Source organism: Anticarsia gemmatalis, chromosome 4, assembly GCF_050436995.1.
Source record: "Anticarsia gemmatalis isolate Benzon Research Colony breed Stoneville strain chromosome 4, ilAntGemm2 primary, whole genome shotgun sequence".
NCBI lineage: Eukaryota > Metazoa > Arthropoda > Insecta > Lepidoptera > Erebidae > Anticarsia > Anticarsia gemmatalis.
In genome coordinates, this window is record NC_134748.1 from 7,544,574 (window position 1) to 7,559,966 (window position 15,393).

General features: G+C 33.2%; 1 protein-coding gene across 1 annotated transcript in view; it reads right to left on the bottom strand.

Moving 5' to 3' along the window:
• Positions 1 to 13,882: 13,882 nt before the first annotated feature.
• Positions 13,883 to 15,393, bottom strand: part of tnc (tenectin) — a 30,689-nt gene continuing 29,178 nt past the window's right edge. Inside the window, exon 7 of the mRNA XM_076113498.1 lies at positions 13,883 to 15,391. Coding sequence (XP_075969613.1) covers positions 15,286 to 15,391 — 106 coding nt within the window. The 3' untranslated portion in view covers positions 13,883 to 15,285. The remainder of the gene's footprint in view (positions 15,392 to 15,393) is intronic.

Here is a 15,393-nt window from a genome sequence, read left to right on the forward strand (position 1 = left end):
TCGTTTAAAATTAGACATCAATTGGAGCTAAATATAAAAGAGTTTACAAGGAAATATTATTTTGATTGTTCACAAGCCGAGCTCGGGTCACTAGAGTACACGGAGCGCTCGCGGTCCCGCAGGGAGGGGTCGCAAACAGGTTATGACCCCGACAAGTTACTTGTTCGAAGCCTCGAATGTAGCCACGTTTGAAAACCTCCCGCGTCCGTGTAAACATCCCCGGCGGCGCCCGCGAACTAGGGGCAGCGCGGGGCGCGGCCGACCACCGCGCCCTGGCCGGAGCCGCCGAGACTCGATCCTCTCTGTCCCAAACCAGGATAAGATAAAAAATATCTTGACGTTGAGTGTGGATTTCAGTCACGCGTGCCTTTGATTAAACAATTAGTCACTTCGCCTATTTAATTGTGCTTACACTACGCACTGGGTACGTTCTTGTCAATAACACAAATGTGAACATGCAATCAGATATCTATATCGACGAGAGCCTGTTTTGGTATTGTGAAAAATGAATAATGATTTGAAACAAAGGTAGAGGTACTATAGGTAGACATGTATGCGGTCTCGACCCTGCATCGCGTATAACAATGCTGCGATTTGTTTAGATACTTTTTTTCCACGCATAAGCAAACGAATATATTTCTAATATTACCACATAATACTCCATTGTTCTCCAGTTCGTTGATATTTCTCCAACATTTCCAACGCTTGGACGCTATTTAAGTGATACACATACCTAGCGAAGCATGAATACCTTAAAACAATATTACAGTTCGCAATTAAATGTCTGCCCACCGTTTTTACTTACTTAGCATTTTTGTAGTTGAAATAATTACATAAGGATAATTATTATTTAACATTCATTTCAAGCCCCCGTTATACAAGTAAACATGTTATTTAGGATATTAAAAAACACAACTTTTAAACAAACTACTCTTTTAGTAGCCATAATAAAGTTTGTTATACAGCTTCTAAGTAACGTGTTTTATAAAGTCCAATAATATATTATTCAGCTATGTAGTAAAAGTGTTCTAATTCCAGTTATTTTATTGCGTTTTTCGATATTCCAGTTTAAGCTCTAATGCCGTTCGCCACCACGTTTTTTACTAACTGATAGTATCTATGTGGCTTATCTTGTCTTATCATTTTGCTAAAAAACGATAGAGTTGTGCATTATAATTATAGGATAGGGAAGAAAATAATGTACTCATTTTCATGAACCACTAGGCAAAATATATGAGGGCTATGCCATTAGTCAGTTGTCAAGATTACTGACGACTCTACTTTTTTTTTTACTTAACGGAGCAAAATCATTTGAATTAGTAGTAGTAGCTCCTAAATACTATAATGTTCAATAAACGCTAAATTAGAGCGCTTTTACACAAAGTAGTATTAAAATCGACTAAATGTCTAAATTAGTTAAAGATTTTTACAAAGTATATATTTACGGGCAAGAAATTCCTTTTTATTTATGGGGTAATTTCATAAAATATGTATGATTAGAGTTATTATAATATTATGTTATTATAAAAGTACAAAGTTGCAAGTACTAGTCTCTAATTTGCTACTGCAGGCATTATGTTAAATTATGCAAAAAGTGCAATTACTAAGTCCATGATTGGCGCGTTTCGTCGGGAAAACCCCACAACAATCTTAACAAGTACATTTGTGTAAATATGTGGAGCTATTTACAGTCTCTGTGTGTGTAAAAATTCCATAGCGAGAGACAGGGGTGCCATGTTTATAGCTGTTAAGAAATGAAACCATACAGTATCCATGCCGTGAACACTATACACACGCCATCTGGTGGCCATCAACTATTACACAAAAAATAAACTTTGAGTAAAAATAAATAAATCCTGTAGGTAACTATCAAAAATAGACAATGCTGTTGAATACCAAAAGAAATTATATATTATTCTTAAAATAAACAGTATTTTACGTAAGGTCCTCTTGTTTCTGTTAAACTTATTGTGTCCTACATTTAGTAAGTAACTATAATAGCACTATCATGACTTTGATCATTTGCATGTATTGGAAATAATAAATAAGCATCTCAATATTTTATAAGATTTGGAACAGATCGATCACTTCAATCTGAAGTGAGTGGTTATTAATATTCGTGTAGCATAGAGCTTATATGATATACTGTCGAGATATGATGAATAAAAATATCCTACACTGTTTATATCTACTTGGTGAGCAATAAAATGTATTTACATTTATATCTAATTTTAAACTCAATAACATATTAAAATTCATATTAAATTATTTCAGTTGACCACGCAGTAAAAGTTAATTCGATGCTGACTCGTATAAACATTGTTTAGTCTCAGCGTCGTGTATACAAAAATGAAAATAAAAAGAGACTAAAAATTGTAGAACCGGTCCCGGGTATCGTGGCTCGGAGAGCGTCGGAGGACTGACCTCACTTGGCCTTGACAGCTGCGCTCACTCCGTCCAACGTGAGCCTCTCGGCTGATTCAACCACTAATAACTTCACTATAACATTATAATGCTCTCGATGCAACTATGCGTTACATTATATTACATACGTTCACATCCTCATGCGCTGCGCTCGCCTTGTGCCGGCTCTGTGCCGGCTCTAGTAGTCTGCAGCTGCGGCTGTACCTCGGCGACCGGCGACCGGCGACCGAACACTCAGCCTCTCTTCTAAAACATGATTTGTTGATGTTCATTTGTCTTCACGATAAACTCTATGCTCTCTGTGCCTGTTGTATTGTGAGCTGCATTGACGTACATACTCTTATAAGTCTTTTATCTAACTTGTTAAAGCACGCTTTGTTGTTTATGTTATGGCCACTTATGGTACTACAAATAACACATATTATTATAATTATGTCATATATACAAGATGTAAACCTTAAATATATGAGTATCGTATACTTAACGAGGTTAGTAAACTGTTAAAATGGTTATACCTACTCGTTCTAGTTGCAATCAGATGTATCATAAATATTCATAAATAATGTTTAAAAATTCCCGAGCCTCTAAGAAGCCTTATGATTAGTGTATCGGTAAGAGACAACATCTGCGTGTACAGAAAAAAACGGATTACATTCTTCTTGAATTTGGGACGAAGCTTGATAAAATCTTGTAAGACATTTGTTTTTGTAATGACTATGAAATTATAAAAATGAATATCTTGAATTCCAGTGTTAAAATATGAGACGGTTTTAAATAGTTTTTATGAAACTTTTTACCTGTGTTGTGAAGTAGTAATTACAGCAGACATTTACAGCAATTATGTTTGGAAATGTGCAACAACGGTCTACATTACTGAAGCTCTCAAAATGATTTACTAGTGCGTGTTTACGCACTTGCAATTTTTTTACGTCTGTTGATTATAAATAATGTACTGTAATAAACTCATAACTGATGACAAGGAATAGTCGAATGCTTGGGGCGTTAAAAACGTTAAAATCTCTGGTCTCTCTCGGCTAAGATAAAATTGAACGATTTTGCCGGGAATATGTTGTGAATGACACAGATAAAAATCTCTACCGATTTTGTGTTAAAGTTGTGGACTTAACTTTAATTAAAAAAGACCACAATATTGCCTATTGGCTTCAGTGTGTTCCATTTGAATTCTCTTCTTCGTTATGAATAAATATAATTTTGTCCATTCGATATGTTTTTTCAAAGTCGAGTTCGAAATTCTAGCCGAGAGGGTTCGGAGGTTACTCTCAGGAATTTTACTAAAATAATAATACGATTTTGTTAAGAGCTAATGATAAAGCACTTAAAAAATATGGTGAAAAAAGTTAGTTAAACCTACATAAAGCCTTATTATTGCAGCTTATATTTAACAATAGCTTTTACTTACATAAATAAAAAAGAAGATTCTTTAAAGTTTAAAAAATCCTTAATATAACAATATAATAATATGCTAGATAAAGTTAAGGAATGTTAAAGTAGAATTAATAAATTTCATAGTTCCTCCAAACAAATGTAGCTATTGACATAAGTGGCTTGGCAATACTTGGCATAACATCATATCGACGGGACAATGGGCATTCCAGTGCGGGCGGGCAGCGGGGCCGTTGGCGGGGGGTGAGGCACGCCCGGGGGGAGAGGGATCGACGTGTCCCGTCCTATCCTATTGTGCAAGTCGACGTTTCCCGGACACCAACTTATTAATTAAGTACATAATGTTAATAACAACAATGTTTGCTTTGTTTCATCTGGACTCGTACTCATAATCGTGATGTTGGTTAAATTGATACCTTCACTCTTTAATCTATGTTTGTAATGGGTATTTACATTTATACTGCCTATAAAGCCGTAGAAAGAAGTTATATCAATTCGTAAACTATTTGTTCTCGATATTATAAAAATTCATATCGTTGTGATTAGAATTTAGAAATGGTAAAGCTTGATGTAGAAGATATGAGTACGTGTTCGTGTGTGTGTTCGACGTGCATGTATGCGTTTGTCTGCGGTTTTACATTCAAGCCCGTTCTCCCTCTGAAGTGATTCCGATATTTGTATTTGGTATCTATTCTTCCTCTTTTTGAATCGCAACAGTTTATTTAAACCTTAATGGTAAAATATGATCAGTATTACGTCCATTATTACGTGTCAGTTAATGAATTTAAGAATTTCACGACTAACTTAATATCGTTAGTAATTTTCTTAGAAACGAGAGTCATATTTTTATCTTTACAATAAATATATGCAGCTGAATCTTTTTGTTTTAAGTTTTTTAAATAAAATAACACATCCGTCGTCCATAACAATATTTTCAAAGCTTTTTCCAATCAAAACGCGCAGTTCTGTTATCTACACAGACTGAGGTTATGTTATACTGCGTGTATGTTCGTTCAAAAGTGTCTCTACTTTTACATGCAATGCTTTTTCAATGAAATTGAATGAGTAATTGAAGTGCAATGAGATCCTCTCGATGAATTGAGAATGTACCCGACTGGTTTATATGTCTTTATCATATACGCGGGTACTCAGTTTTATTACGTGTGATTTGAGATATACCACCAATTAAATAACATTCTCTTAGAAAAAAAACCTGAAACTATAATTCAAGTTGTTTTACATTTGATTCTATTTCATATGTTTGTAGCCTTACTAGAAGATCGGGTGAATACTATAATACTGAAATCAAAGTTGAACCTAAATCTCGTGCTGACTCTGTTTCTTTTAACCTCACTTAATATTTAAAGTTTTTTAAAATAGTAACCTTAAGCGTCGGTTTTCCATTTTCAGTTATGTGTCAAACTGAAAATCAATCTATTAACCTTACTATATGTCGTGAGCATTGCTTTATAGCTGTAGTATGACGGCGTTAGAAACACGGTGTAAGAGAATGATAATAATCGCAGTAGTAATAGAAGACTGAATCGGATTTTTATAAGTCAGATGAGTTCAGTGTTTTTAAAAATTCCCTCATAATTCGAAATACGCTCAGTTATATAATACTTGATCAAATAAGAAGTGGCTTTGTCTATCTGCTGCTATCCAAATACATGCTTTACAATTAATCTAAGCTTCTAGACATCATAATTTGATAATCCAGCTCATGAATGTGAGTATTTCAAATGTCATTTCAATGTAAACAAGCAAATTAAAATTTAGTTAAATGTATGCTGGCGATTGTAGTTATTACTTAAGTATTTTAATTTACCGTTATATATGCAGGACATTAAAGCATAATCACAAGCAAAAAATATTAAACGAATGAAAAACAGTAATTGTATCAAATAATAGGCGTGAAGAAATGTGTTGCATGTATTACTAACTAAATCACGACCAACAGTTATTCAATATTGATAATATAATTAACGTTAACCACGTCTTAATTTATAACTGCATAGAATTTCTATAATAAAACTGAGACTTATCGTTAAAACAAGCTCGGAGAATAGCAATAGTTTTAACATTGTAATAAACTGTTGTAGCATTGTTTTTACTTTTTGTATTTATTTTTATTCAACAAGCCGTAAAGTCCGTAACCATCGTCAGTATTATTTTAACACTGCTTGTTTTTAACCTTACACTTTGGTTTCACATTATTTGCGCCAAAATGTTAATAAAGCCAGCAAAAAACAACCTATGGGAAATTAAGATTTAAAAAATTCATGTGCCAATTATTATCAAAACCTGTTCAGTAATTTTTAGTGAAAATATTAAACAATAAACATACTAACAAACTTGAATGCTGTTATTACAACTATTACTATTGAAAAAGATTACTATTTGTATCTTTCGTTTCGTGTTCAAACGTATAAATAATTTATATTACTTTACACTGTCGCTACGGGGTAATTATTATTTCGTAATAACCAATCAACATTCAATGCACACGAAAAAACTTTTAAACGATAAAGGTAGGTCAACGAACATAATAATATCTTTATTACTTAAAAATAACCAGTCTCAAGTCATAAAGCGCACATAAGTAAGTTTGTTCAAACTTAACAACCGGTCCTTGGGAGAAATTGTTAACTGTACTTGATGACTTCGTAACTAAACACATATTACAGAATATTGTATAAACATTATACGTAGTTTTTATGTAGCCTTCTATTATTTACTTAATGTGAATTGTCTGTGCCAGTATTGTATCTGCAGATAGGGATAGGTTATCTAGATAAAAATTGTAGATGAAATTTAGTAACCAAATTGTGCTGCATATAGAAATTGATTAATTTTATCGAAATAACAGATGTTTCGTGCAAAGCAAAATAAAATCTTAACCACAAATTGATCTAAGAAAATGATATGGATACCGGCCGGATTGAAAATTTATAATTGCCAAGAAATGTGATTTACATCCTCTACCCCAATTGTTGCAAACTGCAAGGTTTTATAAATTCGTTGTTTCCATAAAAAGCTTATGTTATAAATGTGTAAAGATGTGTTGTTTATTGACGGTCTATATATTTCGCTTATGGTAGAATTATATGTATGTAATAATGCAGACTAGTGATTTAGTACAGGTTTTGCTCGCGAGGATCTATATTTCTTAGTTCGCATCGAGGGAAGACGTTATGACTGAAACTTAAATCGTTGGAATAGAGTTTTATACATTTATTTTATTATATTTATTTATAAGGAAATAGGTTGTTATTATTTTTGTGATAATAGAGGTTTATATTTCAGTCTTCTGTCACTCGAATAGTGTGTTTAAGTTGTTAACATACTAACAGAGAAACTATATTTAAGAAGTACTTTTTGTGTAACAAGTATGTAGAGCTTATGAATAAATGATCTTCACAGTCTTTATACTTTACTTAGCATATTAAACGTAATAAATAAAGGCACGGTACCTACACTTTTCAATCCAATATCTCAAAAAACATACCCGTACCTGTATGTTATTTTACGATCATAATAGCACATACATATGTGTATACAAAAATACTGTAAATTATGTTTGCAACATAAGCTTAAATTACCTATGGAATAAGTTCTGAGTCGTTTTATATTAATATTTCATGAATCTCCAAGGTTTCCCTGTTCTCTTTGCAAAAGTAGGTTTACTCACACTAGAGAAAATCCAATTCGCTGTGTCGTGCACACGCTCGCACACAGCGACGCGTGACTTGAGGGAAAAATAAAATTTCTCGCTAAGTTTATAATGGGAAAACTTTGAGAACCACTTAATTATGTTAATGTTTGAAACAAAATTTTAGAAGAGACGTTTAAACACGACAATGATTTAATTTTAAAATAGTAATATATTAATATATGTAGAATATTAATACATTTTTATAATACATATATTGTTTAGCTGAGTTACCATCATGTTGAGTGAACAGACATCTTACTTGTTAATTTGTATTAATTAGTTAATTTCGTTGTTGGCTTTTGGCGTTAAAAAGGGAATTTAGTTTTCGTAATGTCAGTTTACTTGGGTTTCGGTATTCATGAAATAAGATTATCGATTATCTAAATATTATAACTGCAAAGTGCAAGGTATCTCTAAAAGCAGAAATTGTTTTATGTTAGAAGCAAACATAATCTACACCAATTACACGTATAATATGTAAACTACAGCTGCGTTGGTAACATTGCACAGCTTTAATTGCATTTTAGTATAGGTGGGAAATTAATATCTCGAACTAATCAAAGTTTAGTTGGTGTTACCGAGCCACGAGCCGTGTCTAACTATAATAGTTTGTTTTCTTATTTCTAGCATGAAATACGCGCTGTATTTCTGTATGTTCTTAGCTAAATGTGTACAAATGCAACATTTGTTACATGTTTAGCTTACTTTTTCTTTTCATTAAAAAACATCGAGCATCATTCTGTTAAAAATGAAAATATGACAACAAAGCAGATCCTGTCTCTACATTTACGCTTGTATGGGATACATTTTCTTCAGAGCAAATAAATTATGGTTGGTTCATTAAAGCTGTATTCGAGGAAGCTTTAACCGCATATGTTTTAAAAGAAAAAAATCGTGGACCTCATTTTCATTTTAATGAAAATATCATTTCCTTCCAAGGAGGTATATCCAAAGTTTACATCCGTCATTTTGCATGGGCCAACGGTCGAGTGGCGGTGGCAGGGGTGCAAGGGGGTCGGCGCGGCGGGTGGAGCGGTGCCACCCCGCGAGCGCCCCCCGCCCCCTTCGCGGGATCGATACGTCATTTGAGCTGGTCGCCATGGAGACCGCGAACGGAGCGGGGCGGCGCCGCGGCTTCGGGATGGTGGGTGCACGGAACCCGCGAGCCCTCGCCAAATGAAAAAATAGATACAACCTTATTTGGGACAAATCCCTCTATAAAAATTTGCCATTTCGTAGATTCCTTTAAATTATATCTTGTGTTTGTATTATTTCATCTGGATGTTATTAGTGCTTTTGAGGAACATTATTTAGTAGACTTTATAATATTTTTGACTGTAATGAAACTCATTTATTTTTTAAAGCTATTACTGTAAAGGTTCTTTTTGTACTTGTGTACTACGTAGGTATATTGAATTGAAACTATTTTTTGTCGTCTCTTGAAAAGCGGTAGTCGTTTAATTTATTGAATTTATCTAACATTTTATGAATCGAATGAAATCCCAATTCCCGTATTTAGACACGCTTATTATTTTTTCCTAGCACCGAGTCAAATAGTTTAAATCCCACATGACAAACGTTTTGAATTCGTTATGTACCTGCCACTAGAGATTGCAGACGCGGTTGATTTCTTTCAGGTTGTGTCATTGCCCTATGGAAATATGTCAGGGGGAGTAATCGTCTACTCATAATGTTATTTGTTTTCAGTTGTTTATGGGATTGAAACTTGTAAAAGATTTGTACGACATAAGATGGGTGGTTCGATACATACAATGTATGTAGTTCGAACGGTTTATTGTGAAATATCAAGCCTCGGCTGTCATCTGTTTGTGTAAGAATCGTTTTTCGGTTTTCCTTAAGTGAAGTTTTACGCTTGTTTTCCTCTAGTGAAGCTAGAGTACACACAGTTACAGTTTATGAGTTAACGACATTCTTAGACGTCTATCGGGAGATTACATTTACCATTATACTAGATACAAACAATATTACACAGAGTTTATGTGGAGAAGACGTGCGAGTTAGTACACATTTAAAGCAAGACTAAGTTAAAATTGTTCAGAGCTTAGTTTTAATTAATAACTTGGTTCTCTACTCTGCAACTCTACGTATACAGTAACATTTTAAAACTTCGCTTTTCTTGTATATCTTACTATTGTAGTAGGTCTACTATCAATTTAATATTAGTTGTTAAACCTCTATTTCAAACCCTGTAGAAAAAAACCTAATCACAATATTAAAGTTGTTTAAAACTGCTAGACGAATCTAAGATAACTAAACTAACAGGCGCTTCTTCAAATAATATTTAGCGGTGTTAATTGAAAGCCAGTGTAAATGGTTATTTCTTGTAGGTGATATGTCGCGTGACTATCAATTTGCCATTACAAATGGTATCAATTAACCCGTTCGCTGTCATTTATACTTAGACAGAAAGGATTTAAAGTACAGACTTTGATTTGTAATAAAAGGGTTTGGATGTAATAGGTGGTTATTACAATCGATCGGTGGTTAAGCAGACCTGTGCGCGGTCAGTCTGGGGAACACTGGACGTTGTTTACGTATTGTAACCCCTCTGTCTGCGTTTCGAGAGGCACTCGCCTGTCTCTCTCACTATCATATTTGTACCGATAGTTATAACGGACAGTGCCGTGTTTAATTAAATTAACTTTGACGGCGTTCCTTCATACGTTGTCTGATACAATTGATTATTTACTATGAATACTCATGCATGTGTTTGTCATTTGCCATTGTTGTTGTTAAGTAAATTGGTTATCTTGTCTATTGAGAGGGATGCTATGTTTTCCATTTAGTTATTTATTAGAACAGTTTAAAATCAATCGTATCTAGTTATATTTTTTATTATTATTGTTACGACGCATTCTGAAGTACAATAATTATTCATACTCAAGCTCCTCTTACCATAAACAATCTGTGGGATACAAACTGACGTTTTTCTTTAAATTCCGCATCACCATAGAATGTAATCTGTAAGCTTTGCATTATTTATGGTTCTCCTCGTCATTTTCTTTCTGTTTGAACACAGGACTCAAATTTACTTTATTTATAAGTTATAACGTGATATTTAAGGCTTACTGAAAGATTAGACATGAGAAAATAAAACCCCATTCTCCGGTACTAAGTCGTCAATACTTAATGAGAGAACACAAAGCGAGGGAGAGCATTGAATTCTAAGATGCTTATTTTTCGTCAATAGATGGAAACAATTTAAAGGTAAGTAAGTATGTGTAATATGAATATTTTTCCTTATGCGCTAAGTATAAAAGGATTGCTTATACAAACTTGGAGCTTGACTGCAAATCTATTGAATTGACCTACATTTTCTTAAGTGCATCCATGTCATATTGTCACAAGTGACTCTATGTGTAATATAGCTACTAAGTACCAACTCATGTTTATTTTCGAATTTCGTTCTTAATGTTTCAAGAATTAATGATAATCGTATTCATCCAGGTGTAACTAAAATACTCATAGCACTTCGACAGGTATGCGACAAACATGAATGTAGTTTGTATCACGTCTTATAACTAGAAAGCAAATAAAACTAAATATACTAATAAAACATTGAAACCTTTAAAACAGAACGTACCGACATCTACTTATCATCGTACAATACAATCTACAAATATACAAACTTTCAAATACGTGTATTTGCTTATACAAACAAGAAAGTTAGCGAACAATATAAAAGTAATGGGATAGAGCGAGACGACATAGCCCAACAAACACTTGTGCGAGGGAGACGGAGTTATTCAAATTGAGGGTACATATTTCTACATAGGTAACAAATAGCTTGTTGAGAAAAATATGGATATTCCATTTGCAGACTCCTAGTATCTGGCAATGAATTATAAATAAAATAACCTACATATTATTTATAGCACACGGTGTAGTATAAACTGTGCTCTTTACGTGGGTTTTGACTGACATCTAAGTATGTGTTTATTGTATATTAAACAGGCAGCGTTCGATATTACTAAATAAGTTCACTTTAGTCTTTACAAGCAGGTATATGTGCAGGCATGGCGATCATTATTATTAGCTATTACAGACAATAAATATTTTTTCGATTCAACATTAACCATCGCATTAAAGCGGTTCGGAATAATAACCTATTATCACGCGGAATGAGCCCTCCCACCGACATCGCCTCTAAAGAAAATATTTATGCATCTACTTATACGGCCTTACTTGTATTAAATCGATCCTATTTGTTACAATGTTTTAGACTTGTTTACCGAGTGATTACGTAGTTTATACTAATAATTTGATAAAAGTGTATCTTACCTGGACTTTGTTACTTTAGTATTAAAACAAGTAAGTAGAGTAATCTAAAAATGATTGAAGTTCATAAAAAAATATGTCGCGATTGTATTAATTCTAATATAGTTATTATTTGTTGGCATAATTATAATAAACATACATAAATACTATCTATTGTGACACAGTTACTCTCTAAAGCAAACGAACTCTATCAAGTTCACAATTTCATCTCGTGGAACGTATTGCAATATTTTACTGAATTACTCTAAAAATGTATAAAGACAAATAATATAAAGCAAGAATTGTGTTACTTAAACAAAAATATTAAAAGTTGGGCACATCTAAGCCGCCAGAATGGTATTTCCACGTTATGATTATTGAACAAAAAGTAGAAAAGTTGAAGAGAGTTGCAGGAGCAACTTTAAGAACAGGTATTTACACTGTTTGAATATGTAGGTTGTGCAGGTAGTTTGAAATTATTTTCTATAAATTTGTCAAAGGAAAATGTTGCTCGTATTTTTCTTATGATTTGTGATGGACGCGTTACTTGGTATAGTGAAATGTAGAATGAGAACGACTCTACATACTCTACCTTTATTAATATAGCATGTCCATGCGAATTGGTGTTAAATCTGTACTTTTGGGGTTAAGTATGCATTTTTGTTAAATGTTAGTTTGTAATGTCTTAAAGATTTATAATGACTTGTAATAAATCCTATTTTGATTAAATTTAACTTGCATTGTTCTCGCAGTTCAGAATCTGTTTACGGAAATCTTAAATCCGAGATTTAAGTCAGATGTTTTTTTTATGGCACAAGGAGAAATATTAACCGTTATAGCAATTTGAAAATGGTTTGAAACAAACACGAGTGTAATGTAATAACTTTAAAAATAATGTCGGTAGAGCCCACTAAGGTCTCTGTGCTCTGTATTGTTATTATATTAAGCAAGTATGAGCATTTAATAAGAATATTCCTGTCTTAGTCCATGGAATAAATTATTGCTTTTTTATTTTCCTATAGTTTCGAAAAGTAACGGACTTCAAATTGTTTTAATTTGCATTACCTGCCTACATTGCCTACTCAGATGTTTTAACTCTATATTTAAAAAAATCTGTACATTCCAAAGAATCCCTTTAGTAATGTTAACTCAAAATTCAAAATCTTATAGCGCCATCTATCAGTGCATCTGTGCATCGTATGTAAGAGTCCGTATGCATGGTGCAGAGCCATCTATACTGTACGGCGTGAACTAAGTACAATTGTAGAGCGATGACCGGTTGGAGTATTTTGAAAGGGACTCTACATTTTGGGGTATGTTTAAGGACCGATTTCACGACTGACCGGTAAGTGTTTAATAGCGTATCTGATAGATAAAGTGATGAGACATTTGTCTATATTCCACTCGTTAAGCTAACCAATACTTTTCAAGGGTGGTGAAGTTGACCGTGAGTGCCATTTGCACTAGTTATGGATAAACTATTCCTATCCTATTGATAATGAGTAAACTTATGTAAAATCTGTCCATTTTCTGCTCATCTAGCTGATATTGGCGTAGTAAAATTGTTTAGAAATATCGTTTTCATACAAAACTTCATATTGTATCCTACCGCAAATCTACAATATTTTTATGCAATTTCGACTATTACAATTAAATGTAAATGTAAGATGTAAAAGTGTATTGTGTTTTATTTAAAAAATTAGGAAATATTATGATTGGTTACCTTTAAACTTGCTTGTCTAGTATAAAAGAGAGCTAAAGAAGGTTCGAAATGAGTGAAACTGTAAATTACTGTTTTACTAAGAAGCCAAACATAATATAAAGGTGTGACTAGTTGACTCCACGTTTTTAAACTTGAATATTACTCTTCAATGAATACACACCACACATAAATCTCTAGCCAAAGTACTAAAAACTTCTTAAAATGTTGGCATATAGCAAAGGTTCTTTTGGTTAGATATTAATGAACGTTGTTTAAGCACAAAGGTTTGTGTTCAAGACTAAGGAAAAGGATGGGCAAGGTGATACAGGTAAGCGTTGGATAAGAGAAAAATCCACAAATTCATTTGAAATATTTTATTTATAACTCATTCGCACAGTTGTATAGACAGCTAGGTCACTTCGCTAGTCTCGGTAAAATATCATAAACAAATAAAATATGATTTTATTATTGATATCATTTGTTGTGATTGAATGTATTCCTTTTTTAAAAACGGCAATTCAATTCACAATATAATTTTAGACCAATAATTCTATTGCTACGACTTTAAATAAATAAGAAGAAATATAACTACAACCTGCGTACAGATAAAGGTCGGTACGAATTAATGCGAACAATCGCTCCATGTACTAGTATGGTTACATAAACCGTCGCAATAGCTTTTACACTTTCGTACCCATCTCGATCTGAATTATTTAAAACTACCAGCACTTTAATATCAAAAGTTACAAAAGATCCTACAATATGTTTCTTCGTGTAATCATATTGTAAAGTTTTTTTTTACAAAACGATTTAAATATTGGCCACTATCACCATGTAAGTGCTAGCAAAAATCACGCACTTCCACGAGTTAAAGAAAACAAGGGTTTGTCACTTTCTGTAAAACGTGAAAGCAAGGAAAAGCATCGGCCAAGGTAAATACGTCGATCAATGCTTTTCTTATCTATCGTAAACGGCCTTTTACTTCTAAAATTATAATAGTCACTGGTCTCAAAACATGGCTTAAGTACTATACACCTAAAATATATAAATTATTACAAATTAAGTAAGGCATTTACAACATCAGGGATCCTTAAGATAACTTTATATTTACACGATACTAGATCGCTTACAGTAACATCGTGTAAAAACAAAGAAATTGACTAAGCTTATATCGGTAAAACAATTAAGTTTACATTTAAAATGGTCAAGATTTCGGCGATCTAAACTGACCTTTGAAGCTTGAACTTGGTCGACATTGATTATTATTTATATTATAATGTATATTTAAGAGAGTATGTAGCTTCGCTTTGGTCAATACGAATTTCTGTTGTGGGTGATACTTGATAATTTTGAACTTTTTATTATCATAAAGGCGTAGTCGTTACAACTTAGCACTATCGTTTGGCACTGACTTTTGTTAGAAAAAGATAAATAATAAAATAAATTAGCCCTAAATGAAGACTCAAAATTCGTAACAATTTCATTTTCAGAAATTAACATATAAATTTAATTTTAATCACAGTCATGAACAGTTAGTTATTTCCTTAATAAATGAGTTGTGCGTGCCACGACGTAATAAGAAAAGTAAAAAAATCAATAATATAGATTACTACATATGACACGAAATCTTAAACTACTCCATGGGGATAAAATTTGAGTTGAGCATTATTCTTGTGCATAGAAGAGTAGATGGAATTTATTATCACAAAGGCGATCCTTGTGATCACGCGTTCGAGACATTTTGGAATCTCTCGTAGGGATTTCACCTTCGTCGCTTAGCTGATACAGCTGCGGCTATCATTTGTCTGAGCATTGGTTCTGGAGTGCACGCCTTGGGATCGCACTTCATTTGACCGTCACCTCCACATCT